The following is a 20,172-nucleotide window of genomic DNA, read 5'->3' as shown; positions in this document are numbered from 1 at the left end:
CTAACATTGACAAGGGTGTCAGAAAATGGGTACCCTAATATAATTTGGGAGGACATGTAAATTAATTTTCTAAAAACAATGTGAAAACATCTGAGTCAGTGATTTCACTTTCAGGAATTTATCTATCAGAAATACTCACATATCCAGTCAAAAATATCAAGTAAGAATGCTGTTGATAATGGTATTTAAAAGGATGAAAAATTGGTAATATTTACAATGTTGGTTAAATAAAATATGGTCTAGTATTTGTACTATGGAATACTATATAATGCTTAAAAAAAATAGTTTCATGAAAATGCTGGACAATATAATTTTTTTTTTTTAGAGGCATGTATTTTTATTTATTTGTTTGTTTGTTTGTTTGTTTGTTTTGTTTATACATGCACTGGGTACAGTCAGAAGCGCGGGAGGGTGAGAGAATTCACCAGAGCCAGAGTGGGGAGTAGAGCAGGCAGAACGACCTAAGTACACTGCTGAGGGGAGCAGCGGGCGGCAGGAGAGGTCTGCGCGCCAAATGGGACCCTCCTCCGGTGGCCGGGGAGCAGCCCGGGATCGAACCAGTGCCACAGAGGCCGCGGGCAGCTTCGCAACCCAGCGCTCAACCGCTGCACCACCGGGGAGGCCCTGGACAATATAATTTTAATAAAAATAAACCAAATGAATAAGCATATGTAAATTATGACCCTACTGTCTTTTTAAAAACAGTAACTATGGGGCCTCCCCAGTGGCGCAGCGGGTTGAGCGCAGAGCTGTAATGCTATCAGCAGCCTCTGCAACGTGGGTTCTATTCCCGGCTGACCAGGGAGATTCTCACGAGGCGCAGCAGACTTCTCCTGTCTCGCCCACTAGTCCTCTCAGCAGTGCTTTTGGTCTGTCTGCCTGTTCTGCTCCCCGCTCTGTCTCTGGTGAATCCTCTCACCCTCCTGCCTCTGGCCTGTACCCCAGCTATCGTATAAATAAAAAAGTAAGTCTTTAAAAAAAAAAAACACACAAAACAAAAAAACCTTGTAACTGTGTATTAGATGCATACCAAAAAATCCAGAAATATATACTAAATGTTCAATAGTGGTTTACTTCTAGAATTGGGGGGGAGGGGCAGAATTGAGGAAAGTAAGGACAATAAGGAACTTTCACTTTTACTCTTTATATTTATTATTTGAGCCTTGTGCTTACAATGAGCATGAATTTTTGCCTATGTGTGTTTACAAGCATGTATAAATATTATGTGACCTGATCTTTAGACCACACATCCATGTTGCTAGAAACAGCCCTGAGGATTGATAGTCTTTAAATGTTAGCATTGATTATTTCTGATTTGTGGGTTAACATTTTTGCTATCTGTAATTTTATTTAAAAAATGAGTATAGCAAAGCAATTTCCATATAAACAAAAGGAAGTTAGTCACTATTATATAATTTATAAATAAAGGCACATATTACTATGGAAATGGCAAGAATATGTGAACAGGAAAATCACAAAAGAAGAAATACGAATGGTTAACACTCTTGAACTCTCTAATCCTGAAGGACATAGTTTGGCAAACCCAGTCATGGTCACTGCAGTTCCTTCCTATGACCATATATGAGTGTGAAGTCTGACTGTGGGACTATAAAAAGCAGGAATTATAGAAACTACCCTACCCAACAGAGGAAGCCTGTAATCCTGACTGCAAGGAGAATGACACGTGAAGCCCTGTTTGTCAGCATCCCAGGAAAACAGAGCCTCTCCAAGGGTACCCACCAACCTCCCTCACCCCCCAAGGAAACTATCAGTCATATTTCTAACCTGCCAATGACTTCTCTGAGGTCACATTCTTCTGGTTACTATAACCGGAGAACAGCAAGGCAGGAGAGCCCAGTAACCCCCACTGAGGACTCACGTTAAACTTGGCCTCCTGAGAGCTAGTGTTCCAGAAGAGCTCAACCACTTGCCACAGGAAGAAGACATGGAAAGAAGAACACAAATTCACTGGAAGAAGAGGGACTCTCACCCTACACTAGAAACTATCCCTCTCCCCCATGTACTTAGCACCCCTTACTATCTTCCCAAGATTCTTATTATTGAAAGAAATAGACTTTGGATCAGCCTGCATTCCAACCATAACAGCCTTTTAAAAGGTAAACAAAATGCTGGCTTTACAGTATTTTATTATAAAAGTAATACATGATCTGTATAGAAAAATAGAGAAAGAAAATAAAAATCACTAGTAATTCCATCCCCCTGAAACACCACTTTTAATGTACTGGCATATGTTAATCTAGATCACCATTTCTGAAATCATATCTACTTGTATAATTTCTCTCAGATAATTGTAACATAAGCATTTCTCGTGTTTCTATAATCTCTTAAATCTTTGTTACTGGGTGGATGGAAGGTAAAAGATTCTTGCTGGCGAGAAGAATAGAGGCACAGGAGGAATCAGTACATTCATCATCTGGGGCCAAATTTTCTGTAGCATTGGGATGGGGAGCTTTAGGACTCCTGAGGATGACACTGGAAGATTCTTCTTTGGAACTGTAGCACCCTCTGGTCCACCCCTACAGGAGTTGAGGCTTGAAGACACCGAATCCCAGCCTTTCGTTTCTCTTTCCCACGTCCCAGGCAAGACAACAGACTAAATATGGTTCTGGTAATCAGGGCACTCTGCTTCTTCCTCTGCGGCTTCATTATGTGAGAGAAGTGAGTAGGTCACAGTTTTCTCAGCCTGGAGGAAGCAGAAAGGAGCAGTGGGCATCACAGACAAGTCACAGAGATGTAAGCAACACAAGAGGCAGTGGGGGGGAAGGAAGAAGGGGTGGCTGGGATCACTCACCTCGGCTTTGGCAGCCTCTTCAGTATCAGTGATATTAGCTGTGGGCAAAAAGCACAGAGGTCAGCCAGGGCCCCACTGTAGAAGAAGGTCTTCCTATGTTGCTGCCAAAGCTGTAAAAGCGGGCCCCCAACCAGGCCTGAGGTGAGGACCCCTGTCCCTGGCGCAGGTCTATAGGCCAAGAGCTGAATGAACGTGGCGTCAGCACCACCCACCCTCGGTGTCCCAGATGTGGCCTCCTCTACAGGCCACAGTGAAAAGGGGAAGCAGACACGGGTCACATTCTCTCCAGAGAATGAGTGCATTTTCAAGAACCAAGCCATACAAGTTTGGGGCTCGGAGACATTGAGAAAGTGTGGGGAGAATTTAGTACTGCAGAATGAAATAAAATTCAGCTTTTGCCAGTGACAGACTTCAAGAGAGAAGTCTGAAGGCCCTTTCCACATGGGGCAGATGCAGTGCATCTTGGTTGGAACTTTGAAGACTCTGGGGCTCTATAACATTAACAAAGAAGTGTGAGAGTGAAGGAGAGCAAGGGAGGCTGCAGGGAAGCAAGCAAACCAGCCAGTCAGTACTTCTCCTGGCAAATATCTAAAATACATCAAATTCCTCATGTTTTTTTTGCCAATAAACCCGCTTTCCCAGTATAAAAAGCAGCCTTAGAATCTGCAAAGCAGTGTTCCTCAGAAGTTGGGGAGGAGTCTAAACGCTGCTTCTAGTCTCTACTCATCTCCTGGACACAAAGAGTTCTTCTTTTGCCATGCCACACATTCTGAAACGAACCACATTCTGAATTCTCCTTCTAATGCATTACCCCTCAGCAATCCCAGCCACCTAGCTCTGCCTTGGAAAACATCAGTGCCTGACTTCATAGATGCTTATGAAAATATTACACCAGTGAAGACAGAGCCAAACAGAGTGGACAATCTAGCTGTGTCTGAGCTTTTTCTAGATCTGGTTTGGGTCTGGTATAGATTCAGGCCTGCATTCCCACTTGACCAGGCCAAGGGACACAGGGGACTTGCTGAAAGCACAGTGTCATTTTGCACAAACTCAAATCTAGCGGCTCAGCTCTGAGTCATGCTTCACAGTGAAGTGAGGTGGCACCCTCTGGGACTGCATGCCCATCTCTGCTGTCATGGGAGCCCCCAGAGAAAACTGATTTTAGCCACAGTCAGGAAGTTGCCCGGAATACTCCTCCCTTTCACACACTCCCACTGGGCAGGAGTTGGATGGGCACTGACTCAGAAAGTCAGGCCTGGACGAGATCAGAGGGCCTTCCGGACAACCCACTCATTTCCTTAATGAAGCAACTGAACCTCATGGTGGGGATGACTTGCTATAAAGAGCCACTCTATGATGGAGACAGTTAGTCCAGGCCCACATTCAGTAAACCTTCAGGAGTCGACAACAGAACCAAGTTTTGCCCATAGAGCAAAGCCCACTGGTTTCCTTAGACCCCCAGAATTTTCTCAAGCTGAAAAATCTCTTAATGTACCACTAAAGCTGAGTTCTACCACCCTCACCTATCACTGCACACAGACTGCTCAGCAATCCAGGCCTTTCCCCCTAGCCTCTCCTCTTTCCTTTTGAAATACTACCCCCTTAATCCTATCTGCCTCAATCTCATAACCTATAACCTCTGTCCTGTGCCACCTCAGCCAAAGTCCCTAGAAAGACCCAAACAGCTCTGATTTCCTGCTTTGGAAATGTCCCCATCATTCTTGGTCCCAGAGATTTGGAAACTGCCCTCCGCCCTCTGCCAGGGACAGGTTAGTGTTGGGGCTTCTGCCTTGCAACTCATGGCTTCAATGGCATCATCAAACCACTTCCTGCATCTTTCTCCTTCTTCCCTTCTCCTCCTCTTCAAGAAGGAGCTCCTCAGGCCCAGGAGTTAGTCTCAGAACTCACCAAGTGATTTGCACCTCTACCCTCCTCCCACTGCCCCCTCCTAGTTCACCACACACAAGGCCCGCCTTGATGGTTCCATCCATCTGTAGCCCCTGGTTGATCACGAAGGGGAGGCATACTCACCTGGCTCCTGAGGGAGGGTCTCTCCTATTTCCCTGTGCTCAGGGGCTCCGAGGAAGGCTGGGAGGGGCACATAGAGGTTAGTAGGATTATGGGGTGGGGTCTGAGATCTGAGGATGAAGGACCAGGGGCTGGACTCGACTAGAAAGAGCATGGTTACGACTTCCCTCCCCACTCCCAGGCCTCCTGCCCAAGACTGCTCTTGTCTGGAAATTTCTGGTTCAGAGCCACTGGGTACTCCTGGGAGAGTCAGAACGGCTACCCACTGCATCTCTCTTAGGCCTGCTCTGCCTTTTACAAAGCACTGCTCTCTCTCTTGGAATTTCTCCCGTTGCCTTTGTATTTACCAGTTACTGAAGTCCTGGCCGTGAACTGATGACAAAGCACTTTGTGAGATGTTAGTGCCATTACTTTCCCTTTCTCAAAAGTTCTTCCCCTTTCTTTCTCCAACAAATGTGCCTTTCCATATGATGAGTTATGGTGACTGACTCATTAGAGATCTATGGTACTTCCCCACCCTCTCAACTCCTTTCCATTAGTCCTGAGAACAGAAGCTGCTTTCCCAGAGTTGACTTCTTTAGCTGACGGATCTGCTATTGAATAAAAGTACGTGGGGTGTCTTGCTGTGTAGCAAGTTCTCTATTAGGTGCTGGGGAAAGGGAAGACCCAGGAGACATGTCCAGTGGTGTTGCCAGCACCTCTGGAACACAGCTAAGTTCTCTGAGGTGGCCTATGTGGGCCCCCTGCCCATCTTTCTGCCCTCTCTCACCTCCTTCCTTCCTGCCTCACAAGTAATGGCTTTCATGGCATCAAAATGCCTCTTCACTCCTCCCCTGACTCCCACCGTGGCCACAAAGTGCCTCATTTACATGTCTTGTCCCCACACCTAAAATGTTCTTTAGCTCTCCTTGCCTGACTGACTACTACTCTCAAGCCTCATCTCTTCCGTCACGAAAGCAGCTCAGACTTTGGTGCTGTGGCTAAGGATGTCCAGGGGCTTCAGCCTCATGCATTTCCTTAACCACCCTGTGCACCAGCTCCTATGTAGGTCCTCACTTTCCAGATGAAGAGACTGAGGCGGTGTGTTGAGTGACTACCTGAGGTTGGACAGCTGCTGAGCCAGGTGGCCGAGATGTGAACTCCAGCAGCCCAGCTCCCCGACATGTGCTGTTCTCCTACCCAAACTGCCTCCCTCGCCCTTCTCTAACTGCCCCATGCCAGGCCGGGCTTGCCAGCTCTTTGCCCTCTCATCATTACCTCTGCATTGCTCAATCATTGTTCTCATCCCACCTAATTATAGTGATCTATTTGCAGTTCTGTCTTTCCCACAATCCTGCGAATTCCTGGAGGGCAGGGACTGGACTCTATCCTGGCTTCATCCACAATGTCCAGCATGGTGTCTGACACACAGCAAGTCTGCTTGATCCTTGTTGAGTGAATGGATTAGTAAGTGAATGAATCAATGAAACATGGGGCTATATTAAATTCTAAATATTCTGTAGCCCAGAATTAAGGGTTCTGGCAAAGGCTAGAGCTTCACCAAGTAGGAAATGACCACAAGAGAAGCCACAAACCTGAAATCCCCCTTCGCCTGAGGTGGAACCAGGCGATGCCAGCAGCAACAATGGCCACCAAAGCAACCGTAATGAGCACGGCCACGACGATCAGCATCACTATATTGCTGGACTTGGGCTCTGGGGAAGACAAGACCTCAGGATAGGCAGTGCTCTCCCCATCCCACCTCTCCCACTGCCCTCCCCTGCTTCTCCCTGGAGCCATTCTATATCTAGTTCACTCCCAGGTACCACGTCCACTTCCTCTTCAACCTCACTGGCATACGGGTTTTTGTGGCTGGCCTAGCCTGGCCCCAAACCCAACTTCTCTCATCTCATGAAAGCACATTGTTGCATATGTAGGGGCAGAGGGGAGAGTTCCTCTTAGCACTCAGGAGCAGCAGGAGGGTGGGCCTAAAGCCTCCCATCATTAGAGGCCCCACCATTGTATCCAGCACAGCCATGAAGTATGGGGACATGTCATGCCTTGGAGAGCGAATGAGCATAACATGAGCTATAAGCAAGCAGGCAAACCTCAGCTCTCCGGAATTCCCAAGAGTTTAGGAGAGCTCTGAGCCAATGAGAGAGTGTTGTTCTGCTCCTGGCCTTAGTATGCAGTCTGCTTTCCAAGTGGGACAATAGCCTGGTCACCTATCACCTGGACCTGAGGGATCTGGCCCCAGCTTCTGCCCCCTGGCCAAGATTTAGCAAGGTCCATTCCTCTCCTCTCTTCTCAGTGCCCACGTTTACTTCCCTGGCATTTCTAGATCTCCATGTAGGCTCCTAAGGCCTTAGTTATAACTGTCCACCCTCTCTTCTCCCCAACTTGTATCTTGACAGAGTCTCACTTTGGACAGTGATGACCACAGACTTTGATGAGTGAAAGTTCTTCCCTATATATCCTGTGCAGTGATATTCGCCACTGTGACTCAGGTTTGCTTGTGGGATGGAGAAGTTCAAGTTCTGGTGGTAATACTTCATAGATTTTTTGTTATGGAAGAATGTGATCTTGTGCAGAAGCTTGTTTTTCCAGCTGTGGCATCTCAGCAGGATGGGGCTCCCCTCCTGGAATACCAGGCTGGGGGTCTGGAGCAGCAGCCAGTCTGAAAGACACAAAGGGGACACAGGATCCAGGAGGGCTAGACTCAACTCTGAGACCCAGGCTACTCTTGCTGGTAGGACTTGATGTTGGAGGAAATAGCTTACGTTTGGAATCAGACTGCCCTGGTCCCTGCTTCTGCCTCCATCATTGATGAGCTCTATAGTCTTGGGTACTTTAATTTTCTCTTCTGTGAAAATGCTTCTGACCCCCCAGTTTTCTTATTTCATTTTATCTATGATAATATGCAGCTACAATTGTTCCTGCACATAGTAGGTGCCCAGGATACGCTTGCCTTCTTTCTCCTGGCTTGCCCAGTTGGTCTCTGCAGGAAGCATACAATGCAGTCAATCCCTGGGGCAGGGAGGAATTCAGTCTGACAAGAGAAAGGACATGTGAGGGGGACTAAGCAGAGACATTTGTCCACGTGGATATTAGAAAGTCATGGACAATAGATATTAGTTTATTTGATGACTTAGTTAAATCTGGAGCTTCACGTCAGTGTCTGAAGGCTGCGGTGTCTTAGGTGGGACATTAGCCTGCTGTGTACTCCCCACCCCTTCCCTGATTCTCATCCTTTCACTGAGGAAGAAAACTTTTCAAATACTTTTGTTGAAGAGCAAACAGTCTTTGAGTTGGCTGCTTTAGCCCTCAGTTCCATGAGTTCCTGTTTTTTTGAAGTGATAGAGCATAATTGGAATTGGAAAGTGAAAGGTCCATGCAGGAGGCCGGAATGCAAAAACCCACCAGGTAGCCCACCTGGGAACAGGAATGCGGACGCCTGCCTAGAGGATTCAGAAATGAACCTTCCCCCTCCCTACAAATCTTTTCTCAGACAAAGAAACTCCCCCCACCCTACAAAGTTTTTCCTGCCATACGAACCCAGTCTCCCACCTGAACCCTCCTCACCCTATAAAAACCTGCATCCCCCTGCCAACGTGCGCGGCTTCACTGACCCCCACCTTGGGTCCATGAGGTCTGCCCAGGGCACAAAAAATTTTCCCTGCCTTTGAGAAATTTAGCCTGGTTCTCCTTTTCTTTACCACGCTGAACCTTTCAGAAAGGTCAGGTGGACAAATTGTAGGGGAGCTCTGGGACACAGAAGGAATGTGTTCTGTGTAGGTCTCAGCTTTCTGCTAAAAATACCTGGGGTCACTCACTTGAACCCAGTGAGTTTCCTATGGACGTTTTACCTTTCAAGCCAATGTTACAATTGGAACCTTGGGATTCTTCTTGTGATTGCAAGATGCCCTTGAGCAAGAGTCATCAGGAAATAGAGGTTTATTACTTATCAAATCTGGAAATTAAACAACAAAACTGGGTCACAGTAGGTGACTGGTAGAGAGAGACAGTAGGCAAGGGCCTTGAGTTTTGCTTTTAATGGGCTGAGGGTACGGAGCCTGGGGCTCACTATTTACTGGTGAATTTAAATCATAAGAATGGGAGGGCCTCCCTGGTGGCTCAAGAGGTTAAGACGCAACCTATGAAGCTGTCTGCAGCCTCTGGGGCACGAGTTCGACCCCCCGGCCGGCCAGGGAACTACCCACATGGCGCAGCAGACCTCTCCTGGCTCACCAGCTGCTCCCCTCAGCAGTGTACTTCAGTCAGTCTACCTGTTCTGTTCCCCACTCTTTCTCTGGTGAATCCTCTCACCCCACACCTCTGGCCTGTACCCCAGCTTTTGTATGCATAAATAAATAAATCTTAAAAAAAAACTTATGTAATGTTAAATTTCAATTAACATCATAAAAAATAAATAAATAAATCATAAAAGTGGGAATTGAAAGCACGTGAAAAGAGATTAAAGAAAAGAAAAAGGCTGGGCGTGCAGATGGCATCTCCCGGAACTTGAGCTGCCGCACGAGGGTACCCAAGGTCTGACAATGGCCAAGAACAAACTAAGAGGACCTAAGTCCAGGAATGTATTTCACATAGCCAGCCAGAAAAACTTTAAGGCTAAAAACAAAACAAAACCAGTTATGACTAATCTGAAGAAGATAAACATTGTGAATGATGAAAAAGTTAATAGAGTGAATAAAGCTTTTGTAGATATACAAAAAGGAACTTCTACATTTCTCAAAAGGCCTTTCTCTTGAACCTCTGCAGAAACAGCTGACTCCCCAGCAGTGTCATGAAAATGAACCAGTTAATGTTGATGAAGCTACAAGATTAATGGCTCAGTTGTAATACACTGATGATGCATCAAATTCCAAAAAAAAAACCCCAAACAAATAAATTAAATGTTTTATACAGTAAAAAAAAAAAAAAGAAAGAAAAGAAAAAGGAAGAAACATAAGTCACCACCAACTAACTGGTCAGTAGTCAAGCAAGATCTGTAAAACAAAGGCAGCCTGGCTGGCAGAGTTTGCTGGAGCCAGCCTGCTCAAGGTGGATGCAACAGAGCTTAAGTCAGGCATTTACATCACAAAAAGAAAAGTAAACTGTGGGGGTTTACAACCCAGAATGATAACAGCCACACATGCTGGTCAAACTTTCATAGTCTCTACAGCAAACCAGACTATCCTGGCAAGTGACCCTGCTATGGATGTAGGAGAAATGTTCACCACTGAGGGAGGGAATGACAACAAAGAGGTCACTGCTCTACTGGGACAAGAAAGGGAGCCCAGATCTCTCTGCTTGTGCTGCATAAGCCAGAAAAAACCCATATCTCTTCTCTTGGGGAGGCCTGAGTCTGCACCCAACAACTCCTTGCCTTATTCCTCTTCTTGGAGAATTGAGGCTCTGGGTAGGACTCCACTCCAGAATAGGACTTAGCCATGCCAGTGGTCTACACTGCCTGATGTAGATTGGATGAGGGTAGGCAGGAATGAGGGGAATTGTAAAGATTTTTAAAATACAGTAGAATCCAGAGAAAATATCAAAGCTCAATTCTTACATTTCTCTTCCCAGTCTAGGGAATTCCCTCTACATAAAATTTATACCATCAGCACAGTTCTTTCTTTTTGAAAAGTCTCTGCAGGTTATGGCCGGAAAGTGCGGAGGGCCTGTCTTGGCTGATGTGTGCCAGAGGGTGGCCTTAGGTCTCCTCGAGGACATCTAATCTGGTGCAGATTTTGAGGGCAGGACACAGCTGCATGTTCTTGACATTCATGAAATGCTCTTCTTTAAGCAGGCCTTCCTGTCAGTGTCCTGAGAACCAGGCTCCTGCAATCTCCTGGCAGCCTCCAGAGACACGATAAACTCATACACCCCCACATATCAAGTTAGGGCCAGTGGACAGGAGCACAGGGTGGAAGTTCAGTAATTCCAGTGCTGGTAGAGCCGTGTGGATGTCCTCAGGCCATATACCCAGTTTGGATGAGCACAGGGCCTTCACCACAACTGTAATTATCTGAAACCCAGCCTGAGTCCCCTTGGCCAATGTGGCACTTGCCCTGGATCCTGCGTGGTGCTGTCAGAGGACCTGCTTGGGCCTGTGCTGCTGAGTACAGCATAATCAACTTCCTGAAACATTCCTTTTTTTTCCTCTTCTTCAGCCAGAACTGGAGGTTAAGCTCTCATTGTAAGAGGTTGTGTAGTACACAATCTCTTGTAGCCCTTGAAACTGCTTCTTAGGGGTTCCCCCTACCCTGGTGCCTGCACAGGTCTGCTTGGCCTGGTTGGCCTCCTAGAGGAACCACTCACTGTGCTCTCTCAGCCCTCTTGGAAGGCCTGTCTATAATGGCTCCTCAGATTCTTTCAGTAATGGAGAACAACCTACCCAGCCTTCATTATTCGGTAAGCATCCAAGGTTTTGCAATGGCCTGTAGAGCTTGAGTCACCCATTGTCTAGACACTGTGGTTAGTGTCAGAAGCAGTACTGATGGTCAGGGGTCATGGCAGCCAGTTCCCTGCTTGGGGTACTAGCAACCCCACCAGTTCAGCTTTCTCTCCATGACAGCTCTTCTCCAAGGCCCTGTGGTCTCGGCTGCTCGAGACAACTTGTTAGGAAGCATTAAGCCTGGAGTAGAGACCGTGTCTGTCTCCTCCTCAGACTTAACCTTGCATTTGACAGCCAGTATCTGGGGTTTTCCCTGCCAGTGCACAGACTACATGTTAGATAGAGGCAGCAGGGACAGCATGTGGCGACTGAGGGACGTCATGTGACAGTTGTGGCTACTGCTGGATCACCTGGGGTGTGTGGCTGTGTGGAGGGTGCTAGGGGTCTGCCTGGCCTATTGTGTACCTTTGAGGAACATTTGGGAATCGGGAGAGGGAAAGAGACTAAGTGAAGTGTCCCAATGACAATGTTTGCTACAATCTCATGGGAACTTTTCTGCCAGGAGTTTTGTAAAAAACATCAGTTTGTTCAGCAAACCTTCACGGCAGGCCCTGTGTCAGGGCTAGAAATACAGGGATCGCTTAAATGCAGCTTTCACCTCGGGTTGCACAGATGACAGGGGCCAGGGCAACCCCAAGAGGGAAGCATTGTATGTCCACTGAGCAGATGAGGAAACTGAGACTCAAGGGCTCGGTTGTAGTCATCCTGTCTGCAAGGTAATTTTCAGGCTGGGAGCCAGCTGCGGCCCATCTGTGCTTTCAGATCTGCCTTGAAGGGGAAAGAGTTCATGGCACAGAGATTCTGGCTGCTCTCATACCATGGCCTGTCTGTGGCCTTGCCACCTTTCTTGCTCAATGAAGACAGAGGAAAAAGCCATTCAATATATTTTGTAGAACTTCCACCCCCCAGCAAAGGGGATGAGAGGAGAGGGATATTGAAAGGGGAAATGAGTGCACAAAAAAAGTCAAACAGTTCACAGTGATGCTTTCCAAGTAAGCAGACCCCTCCCTTTCCCAAATCCTTTGCATTATAAGCAGATTTCATTTTGCCCTCCCAGATGCTCCCGACCTTCCTCCACTGACCGGAAAACACTCCCAGATGCACAGGGTCGCTGAGTCTGGTCTGGCCCGTCTGACACCTGTAGTCTCCGCTGTCATTGCTGCTGGCGTGGAAGCTGTAGTGGGACTGCTCCTGGGTGGGCAGGGAGCTCCCATTGTGGAACCACTGGGTGGAGTGGTCCTCCGGGGTGCCGCTCCCCTGGCACTTGAGGGTCACGGCGTCCTCCCGAAACACGTTAACCCAAGGGGGCTCAAGGCTTACCACGGCCTTCGGGAGATCTGCTGAGGGGCAGAGAGCAGGCAGCGTGAGGAAAGGGGTCCCGAGACATTGAGCAGGCCCTCAGTCTCAGACAAGGGCGCTCCTGTGGTCCTGCTGGAGACATCAAGACAGGAACCCACCCCGGAACTGCTGAGACAATTACTATTCACACGTCCACCTGAAGGACAGGGATGCAGCAAGTCCCTCAGGGCATGTGACTGCGCCTTAGAAGGAGAGGGAGAGGTAAGAGAAAATGAGAGCCCTTGTGCCTGCCTGTGACTAAGCAAGTGCCTCTCTTTTTCTTTCTCCTTTTCCTAATAAAACGGTCCTTTTGAAATGTATAAAATAAAAGAGAGAGACAGAGAGAAAACAAGAGAAAGGGAAAGGGAGCAAGGTAGATATTCTAGAAATAAATGGAAAACTCACCAAGGGTTCTCCTTGCTCTCTTTCTCTCTCTTTCTTTCTCTCTCTCTCTCTCTCTCTCTCTCTCTCACATACACACACACACACACACACCCCTTAGCTGGGTTCCAGGACCCAGTTCCAAAAGTTGTATGGGTGCTGAGGGTTTCCCACCCTAACAAGAAAGGGAATTCAAGTCAATTCTCACACTATTTACTCAGAAGTAGATTCAGATTCTATAGGTTAAGGGCTCCGTCTCCATGACAGCCCTCTACTTAGACACTGACCGCAAACCTGTGTGTCTGTCCAAACAGCTATAGATCAGAGGTGCCCCCTTCCTCAAACATCAGTGGCTCACAGAACTTAGGAGACCTGTTCCCACTAGATTACTGATTTATCACAAGGACAGTATCAACTGTCAGGTGGAAGCAATGCAAGGGGTCAGTTATGGGGGACGGCATGGAGCTTCCATGCCATTGGAGGGTCCCCATCCTCCCCCAAATTTTCACATGTTCACCAACCTGAAAGTGGCCTGAAGATCCCTCCTCTAGGATTTGTATTGAAGCATGGCGACCTGGGATGAGCAGTTTGGGCACTTTGGTAACAACCTTTTGCTCAGTTCCTGGTATGCAATTTAGTCCCTGATATGAATCTTAGATCATATACAGCCATGAGGCAGGATGGACCTGGGGAGGGGTCCCATGACTACTGACCCTTTAATTACCCTTGGTATGCAACTATATGACTCACCTCTCGGTATGTAGCCACGTCATATCTGACCATGTATAGCTGCCAATGCAAACCCACCCAGAACCTTGTAGAAACTGAAAGTGTAGATAAGCCCCTGACTTCCTACAAAGACTTGGAATGTGAATCCAGTGAATCAGCACCGGTGCATTAAACCTGCTTCTTGTTAGCCCTGGTGTCCACATTTCCTTTGTGCCATATAACAGTACGGGGTTCCAATACAGGATTAATTAAACCATTCCTCACTGGCAGCTAAACTCCACCTTCAATCCTGTCCCCTCCCAGGAAATCAGAGGATGCACCTCTCTGCCACCTGGTTTCCCTGGCAATCAGTCCCCATTCTCAGGTGTTTTCCAAAAAGTTACCTTCATTAACATAGACATTCAGCATAAAAAGACATCATTTAAATATTTTATGGCTCTGAAACTTTCTGAGGAACTAAAATCAAAAGACCAAATATGGGGAGGAAAGATGCTCCCATCTTTCCCATCAGGGAATTCCAAGATCCTGGACCTGGATGAAGAACAAATTATTGATGGCATGAAAAATATATTTTGGTTATCTGAACCACCAAACACATACACACACAAACACACACATGCTATATATATGTGTGTATATATATATATCTGTATCTCACCATACCGCACATGCATACATAGTCTACACATATGTACCCTTTCCAGACTCACTTTCCTCCCTTGTAAATAAAGGACTTGGACATTAGTGAACAAACTCTTTCCAGTCCTGGTGAAGATAAGAGGGGCCCTCTGGTGCAGGTGGCAGGCCAGGAAGTCAGTCAGACTTCCATTCTGATCTGAGGTCATTCTTTCTCCATTAGAAAAGGGGCCAGATGACCTCTCCTCATATCTGACACGGAGGACCCTCGGTGCCCTCAGAAGGAAAAAGGGGGGCAAGGATCAATCTCCGTAGTCCTGAGCTCAGAGCCCTGTTCCCTCAGTCCTGGGAGAGGAAGTATCTAGAGACATGCCCAGTAGAGCTCACACCAAGCGGCAATGAGTGATATTTTCTATTTCTGTCCCAGGGGCACGTCTGTAGATACATGCAAAGTGGAATACTGAGAATGAGACAACCTAAGCGTTTGCATGTGGCTGAAACTAAGATGGCCTGGGTTCTTGATTTTATTTGGAGAGAGGAAGGCGACTGAGAAAAAGGACAGTTATATTCTGTGATAATATATGAATGGTCCTCCATAAGGGACTCAGAAAAGTTAAAGCACAGGGTGTCCCATGGGTGCCCCACCCCCACTTCCCTGAAGGAGGGGCAGGACTAAGAGAGGGAGAGGGGCGGGGCATTTTTCCCAGTACTGGGTTGCTGGTACTTTCAGATCACCTCGAGGCTGCTGTGGGGACGGGGGGTGGGGGGGTAGGGGAGGTAGGGAGGACAGTAAGAGAGGGCCCCTGGGGAAGGGAGATAGGATGGACAGGGCACTTACCAGGGGTTCCCACTGCAGGTGCTGTAAGAGAGAAAGCAAAGATCAGCAGTAGTTTGCATTCCATGATTCACCATTGTAAACAGTCACCTCTTTGCAAAGCCCCTTAACTCCCTTGCCCTTCTGTGTCTCTACGAAATTCACCTTGTTATCGTTCACCTGTTACTGAATTACCACACAAGCATGCGGACTTATGTCTCCGAAAATGGACCACCGCATTATTTACCATATTCTGAACAGTGATTCTATACTTTTTAGTAAGTTTGCCTGCTGCTCTTAGTGGTCACTCTCATCTCTTCTTACTGCCCCAACTTTCCTGACCTCTGCCTCCAATTTAAGGCCCATGCCTTCTCAGACTTTATGGGGGAAACAAAGCAGGTAAGCAGATCAAACATCTTCCCCACTTATGCACACCTTTGCCCATTTCCTTCTGCTCTTCTTTCCTCCTAAACACAGTCTCTGTCTCCCCTGGCCAGTGCCTTCCATCCTCTCCAGGGATTCACTCTCTGGTCTCCCCTTCTCTTGTGCACCATCAGTTTCTTCTCAGCTGGATCTTTTCATCAACATAAACATATTCCAAGATTTTTCATTAAAAAATAAAACAAAACTTGCCCTTCACCCCCATATAATTCCGGAATTTTTTTTTTTTTTTTTAAGATTTATTTACAGGCTGAGGCGCAGGAGGGTGAGAGGACTCACCAGAGACAGAGCGGGGAGCAGAACAGGCAGACTGACTGAAATACACTGCTGAGGGGAGCAGCGGGCGAGACAGGAGAGGTCTGCCATGCCATATGGGTATCTCCCTGGCTGGCCGGGACCAAACCGCCCTGCAGAGGCTATAGACAGCCTCACAGTGCTGTGCCTAACCATCTGTGCCACGGGGAGGCCCTAAATCCAGAATTCTTTCTCTACTCTCTTTTTCACAGATTTTTCACTTTTTTTTCCTACTGTTTTTGTGTTGTCTCCCTTCCGCTACTTAATTCTCTGCATCTTAGACTCTGTCTTCGCCCATCCACCAAAACATTCCTTGTCAAAATCACAGTGATCTGTGTATTGTCAAATCAAATGGACACACCCTATTTCTCTCCCAGTCTTCCCAATATAAATGTACAATCTTTACTTTTTCTACCCAGTTACTCAGGCTGAAAGTGGCATTTTCTTCTCTCTCTCTCTTTCAAGCCTCAAACCCCACCACCACCAGTATATCATGTTTCTGCTTCCAGCATAGCTCTAGAATCCTAGAATCCATCAACTTCTCTCCATCTCGATGGTCACCATTCTGGTTTAGATCCCTACCAGCTTTCTCCCATCTTTTCTTCACTTCTTTTGTCCTCCCTATGGATCCATTTTTCCATACAGAATCTAGTTATTTTTTAAAATCTAATCAGATCAGGCCCTGCTTACACACCTTCAATTAATTTCCTTTGCTCTTAAAGTCAAACGTAAGTCGTCTACAAGGCCTTACCTCACCTGACCCCTCTGTACCCTCCAACCTCTTCTGGGGCTCAGTAACATCAGCTCTTTGTAATTCTTCACACTTGGGGATTTTGTTTAAGTCATCCCTGTACTTTCAACATGCTGTATTATCTTCAAACAGCGAAAATCTTAATGTGCTTAAGGTCTCAGCTTAAACATCATGTCTTTAGAAAACACTTTAAAAAAATTTTTTTGCTATATGTATATATAGTACTATATATGTAAAAGTTATATATAGTACTATATATATAAAACATTGTTGTATAATGTATAGTTATATATATATATATAAATAAATAAAACATTGTTGTATGTTTGGTTTCTCCTTTCAGGATCAAGAAGATGTGGTATACATACACAATGGAATACTACTAAGCAATGAGAAAAAGATAAATTTATGCAATTTGCAGGAACATGGATGGAAAACATTTTCAATGCCACCCTGTAGCTTCTCTCTCAAGAGAACTTGACTTGTGATCAGATGTGTGTTTGATGCCTTAAGTGGGGGCTCAGGGAAAGGCTAGCTGTGTCAACAAATATGATATAGAAGGAGACATTTGTTTTGCTTCTTAGAGGAAACTGGACTTAACACAAGCAAGAGAAGACTGGGAGTTACTCCCAGGAGCGAAAGCTCAAAACCCAAGTGCATGGGATTGGGAGGGACACAGAGCACTGGGGAAGCAGCTAACCAAGGAGAGTCTCAGAGGAGGAGGATCTGAAACAAGAAAGATGAAAAAGTCACCAATCATTTTCACAAATAGTCATGGATATGACTACAATGTGATCATCCTGTGTGTGCAGAATGTGCTTGATTTAGGGAGGGAAGTGTCTGTCTCATTCACTGGCAAATCCCCAAATCCTAGAGCCTGTGCATCACATTTATTTAATGTTTAAATAAGGCAGCTTGATAAATCATGGAAAGGAGGAAGTACAGTGCACACAGCTGTAGAGGAAGATGCACTAGGGGTACAATGGGAGCGTGGTAAAGAGGTAGGATTGAGCTTCTTTCAGTCGGCACTGAGTGGCACTAATGGCCTGATGGGGTAGGTGACTCATCCAGAGTGTGCAGGAAGAGACCCTGGCTTCAGTGTGTGGGTAGATTTGGGGAAGAGGAGACAGGAGTAATGAAGACAGGGTCAGAGGGTGTTGAAAAATGAGCCATCTAGTTTGAAGATTTAAATGTGGCAGCCCAGGAAAGAATAGAAGAAATGGAGCCTCCCCAGTGATCGGCCGGCTGGCGACTGTCCCACATGGCACTCAGACCTCCCGCTGCTCCTCTCAGCAGTGTATTTCATCAGTCTGCCTGTTCTGCTCCCCGCTCTGGCTCTGGTGAATTCTCTCACCCTCCCACACTTCTGACTGTACCCAGTGCTTGTATAAATAAATAAATAAATAAATAAATAAATCAATCAATCAATCAATCAATCAATCAATCTTTAAAAAAAAAAAGATTAGAAGAAATGGTGCTGTCCCTTGGTGAATTAGCAAAATGGCAAATGGAGAAAACCCCAAAATCTCTCCCAGGGGTCTTGCCTGGTGATCAGCATTATCAGCAGAGAGAGGGGAACACATCAGCTTTCTAGGCCTGAGCTGCCCCACTTGGAAAGGATGCAGTTCAGTTTGGGGGAAACATTTCCTTGCCTCTACCTCTCTTGCTGTGTCACCCAGCACCGAGGGCCCAGGGCTGATCAGACTTAACCAGCAGTCTGAGCACTTCACTCAGGGAGCAGCTGCCTATCTTCCTCTGGTGGGTGTGAGGATGAAAACTCCAGGAACTGAGATGGGGAGACAGTCCTATCTGGACCTTTCCTCCCATCCAGCTGCACAGTCAGAGCCCCTGGCCCAGAGCTGAAACATGACCAGAAAACAACCCTCCATCTTGGCTAAGCACCCTGCTTTGCTTCCTGGTTAGAGCCAGACCCTCCCCCAGCTCTGTGCAGAGCAAGGAGTCAGTGTGTCTCCTCTGGCTCCCCACCATGATTCCAGAATTGCCAGGCTCTGTATTCTCTGGGGCCCAGGCCCCTGGGTGGCCCAGCCCCTCTGTGTTTCTTGCCAGGGGACTTTCCTTATGTATGAAGACAATAGACTTCTCTGTGAATAAGTGTGACTGGTCCAGAAAGTGCTGTCTACCTCCCCAAAAATGTGTCCTATAGCTTCCTGCCTGCTCCTTTTTTTAATATAGCACTAGCCTTTCCTCCTAGAAATTGGTCCTGCAAACTGTAAATTTCTAAGGAAAAAACACCTGGCTATTCTTTAGTCACTGAAGTGCGCTTACGAGACTTTCCTCAAGGTGGGTTGTGATGTGGGGTAAGGGTGGAGAAGTGGGACTAGCAGAGCATCAGGAACAGGGGTGCCCCATGAAAGTGAGTAAAAGGCACTTAAAAAATAACAAACCAGGGCCTCCCCTGGTGGTGCAGCAGTTGAGCACTGGGCTGCGAAGCTGCCCACAGCCTCTGCAGTGCCAGTTTGATCCCTGGCCCTCGGGCAAGTGTCCCACATGGCGCAACAGACCTCTCCTGCAGCCCGCTGCTCCCCTCAGCAGTGTATTTCGTCAGTCTGCCTGTTCTGTTCCCCACTCTGGCTCTGGTGAATTCTCTCACCCTCCCGTGCTTCTGACTGTACCCAGTGCTTGTATAAATAAATCTTAAAAAAAAAAACCAAAAACAAGTTATTCCAAGTCATAAGTTACCTAGGGCAGCAGATTGTCAGAGTTTGGGTGTCATCAGCTGGCCATGACCTCCTAATTCTCCTCATAGGCTCCCATGCCATCTTCACCCCCTCCCCCCTTGCCCAAGCTTGTCCCCAATCAAGGTGACAGCAAGGAAGCAAGGAAAGTGTGCTTATCTTTCCCACCCGGGGACCCCGACTCACCCAGGAATAGCAGAGCTGTCCATATTAGCATGTGGCCCAAAAGAAGGCAAGGTCTGCAGTCCACAGAAGGGAGGGGCAGGAAAGAGGGACCCCTCATCACCCCTGAGCAGCTGATGCCCACAGCACCTGCACTGAAAGCACTAGCTTCTCTCGAGGGTTGACAAATAGCACTGCACAGGACATCAACTCCCGGAGGTCAAAAGAGGAAGTGAGAAGTGTTGGCTTATCACAGGCTCCTCCCTTTTCCCCTGTTCCTTGCAAACTGAACAGAGGATTCAGGGCTTCCCAGAAGGAATCTGACTCAGCCCAACCCCAAATTCATAGATATTTTACAAACTGGAAAACAGTGTGTTCCAGCCTCAGGGGGCCTGAGCCTCTGGGAAAAGGGGAGATTTGTCACCCAGTCACAGCCCGGCACCACTCATTTGTCCATAACTCTGAAGAAGGGGTAGGAAGAGGGATGCATGCAGTCTTCTACTTCCAGTTCCATTTGGAGGTTCAAGCATTGGGTCTTGAGGCCACCTACTATCATTTCATTTTCTTTATTATCATAACCCTGGACTCACAACTAGATTGTGGAACATGGACACAGCGCTATATTAGGGTGGTGATGGAATGATCACACTTATCCTC

General features: G+C 47.0%; 1 protein-coding gene and 1 pseudogene across 2 annotated transcripts; one reads left to right on the top strand and one right to left on the bottom strand.

The window, feature by feature from the left end:
* Nucleotides 1–1,013: 1,013 nt before the first annotated feature.
* FCGR2B (Fc gamma receptor IIb) lies at nt 1,014–19,718 on the bottom strand. Of its 2 annotated transcripts, none has more exons than XM_037506574.2 (7): nt 19,540–19,718; nt 15,196–15,216; nt 12,356–12,613; nt 7,242–7,496; nt 6,415–6,534; nt 2,813–2,850; nt 1,014–2,704 (listed from the first exon to the last, which is right to left on the bottom strand). In XM_037506574.2, exons 1-7 carry the CDS (start codon nt 19,634–19,636, stop codon nt 2,615–2,617), a joined length of 879 nt encoding a protein of 292 aa, XP_037362471.1. In that variant the 5' UTR covers nt 19,637–19,718; the 3' UTR covers nt 1,014–2,614. The 2 variants fall into 2 exon arrangements, with proteins under 2 accessions (XP_037362471.1, XP_037362472.1); XM_037506575.2 differs by having other exon boundaries at nt 12,356–12,610.
* On the top strand, nt 9,344–9,697 carry LOC119241335 (ribosomal biogenesis factor-like; annotated as a pseudogene).
* Nucleotides 19,719–20,172: the final 454 nt, after the last annotated feature.

The sequence above is a fragment of the Talpa occidentalis genome, unplaced genomic scaffold (assembly GCF_014898055.3).
Source record: "Talpa occidentalis isolate TD23 unplaced genomic scaffold, MPIMG_talOcc4v2.1 talOcc4.12, whole genome shotgun sequence".
Classification (NCBI taxonomy): domain Eukaryota; kingdom Metazoa; phylum Chordata; class Mammalia; order Eulipotyphla; family Talpidae; genus Talpa; species Talpa occidentalis.
Note: the sequence above shows the minus strand (reverse complement) of the source record. Positions and strands in the feature narration are given on the sequence as shown.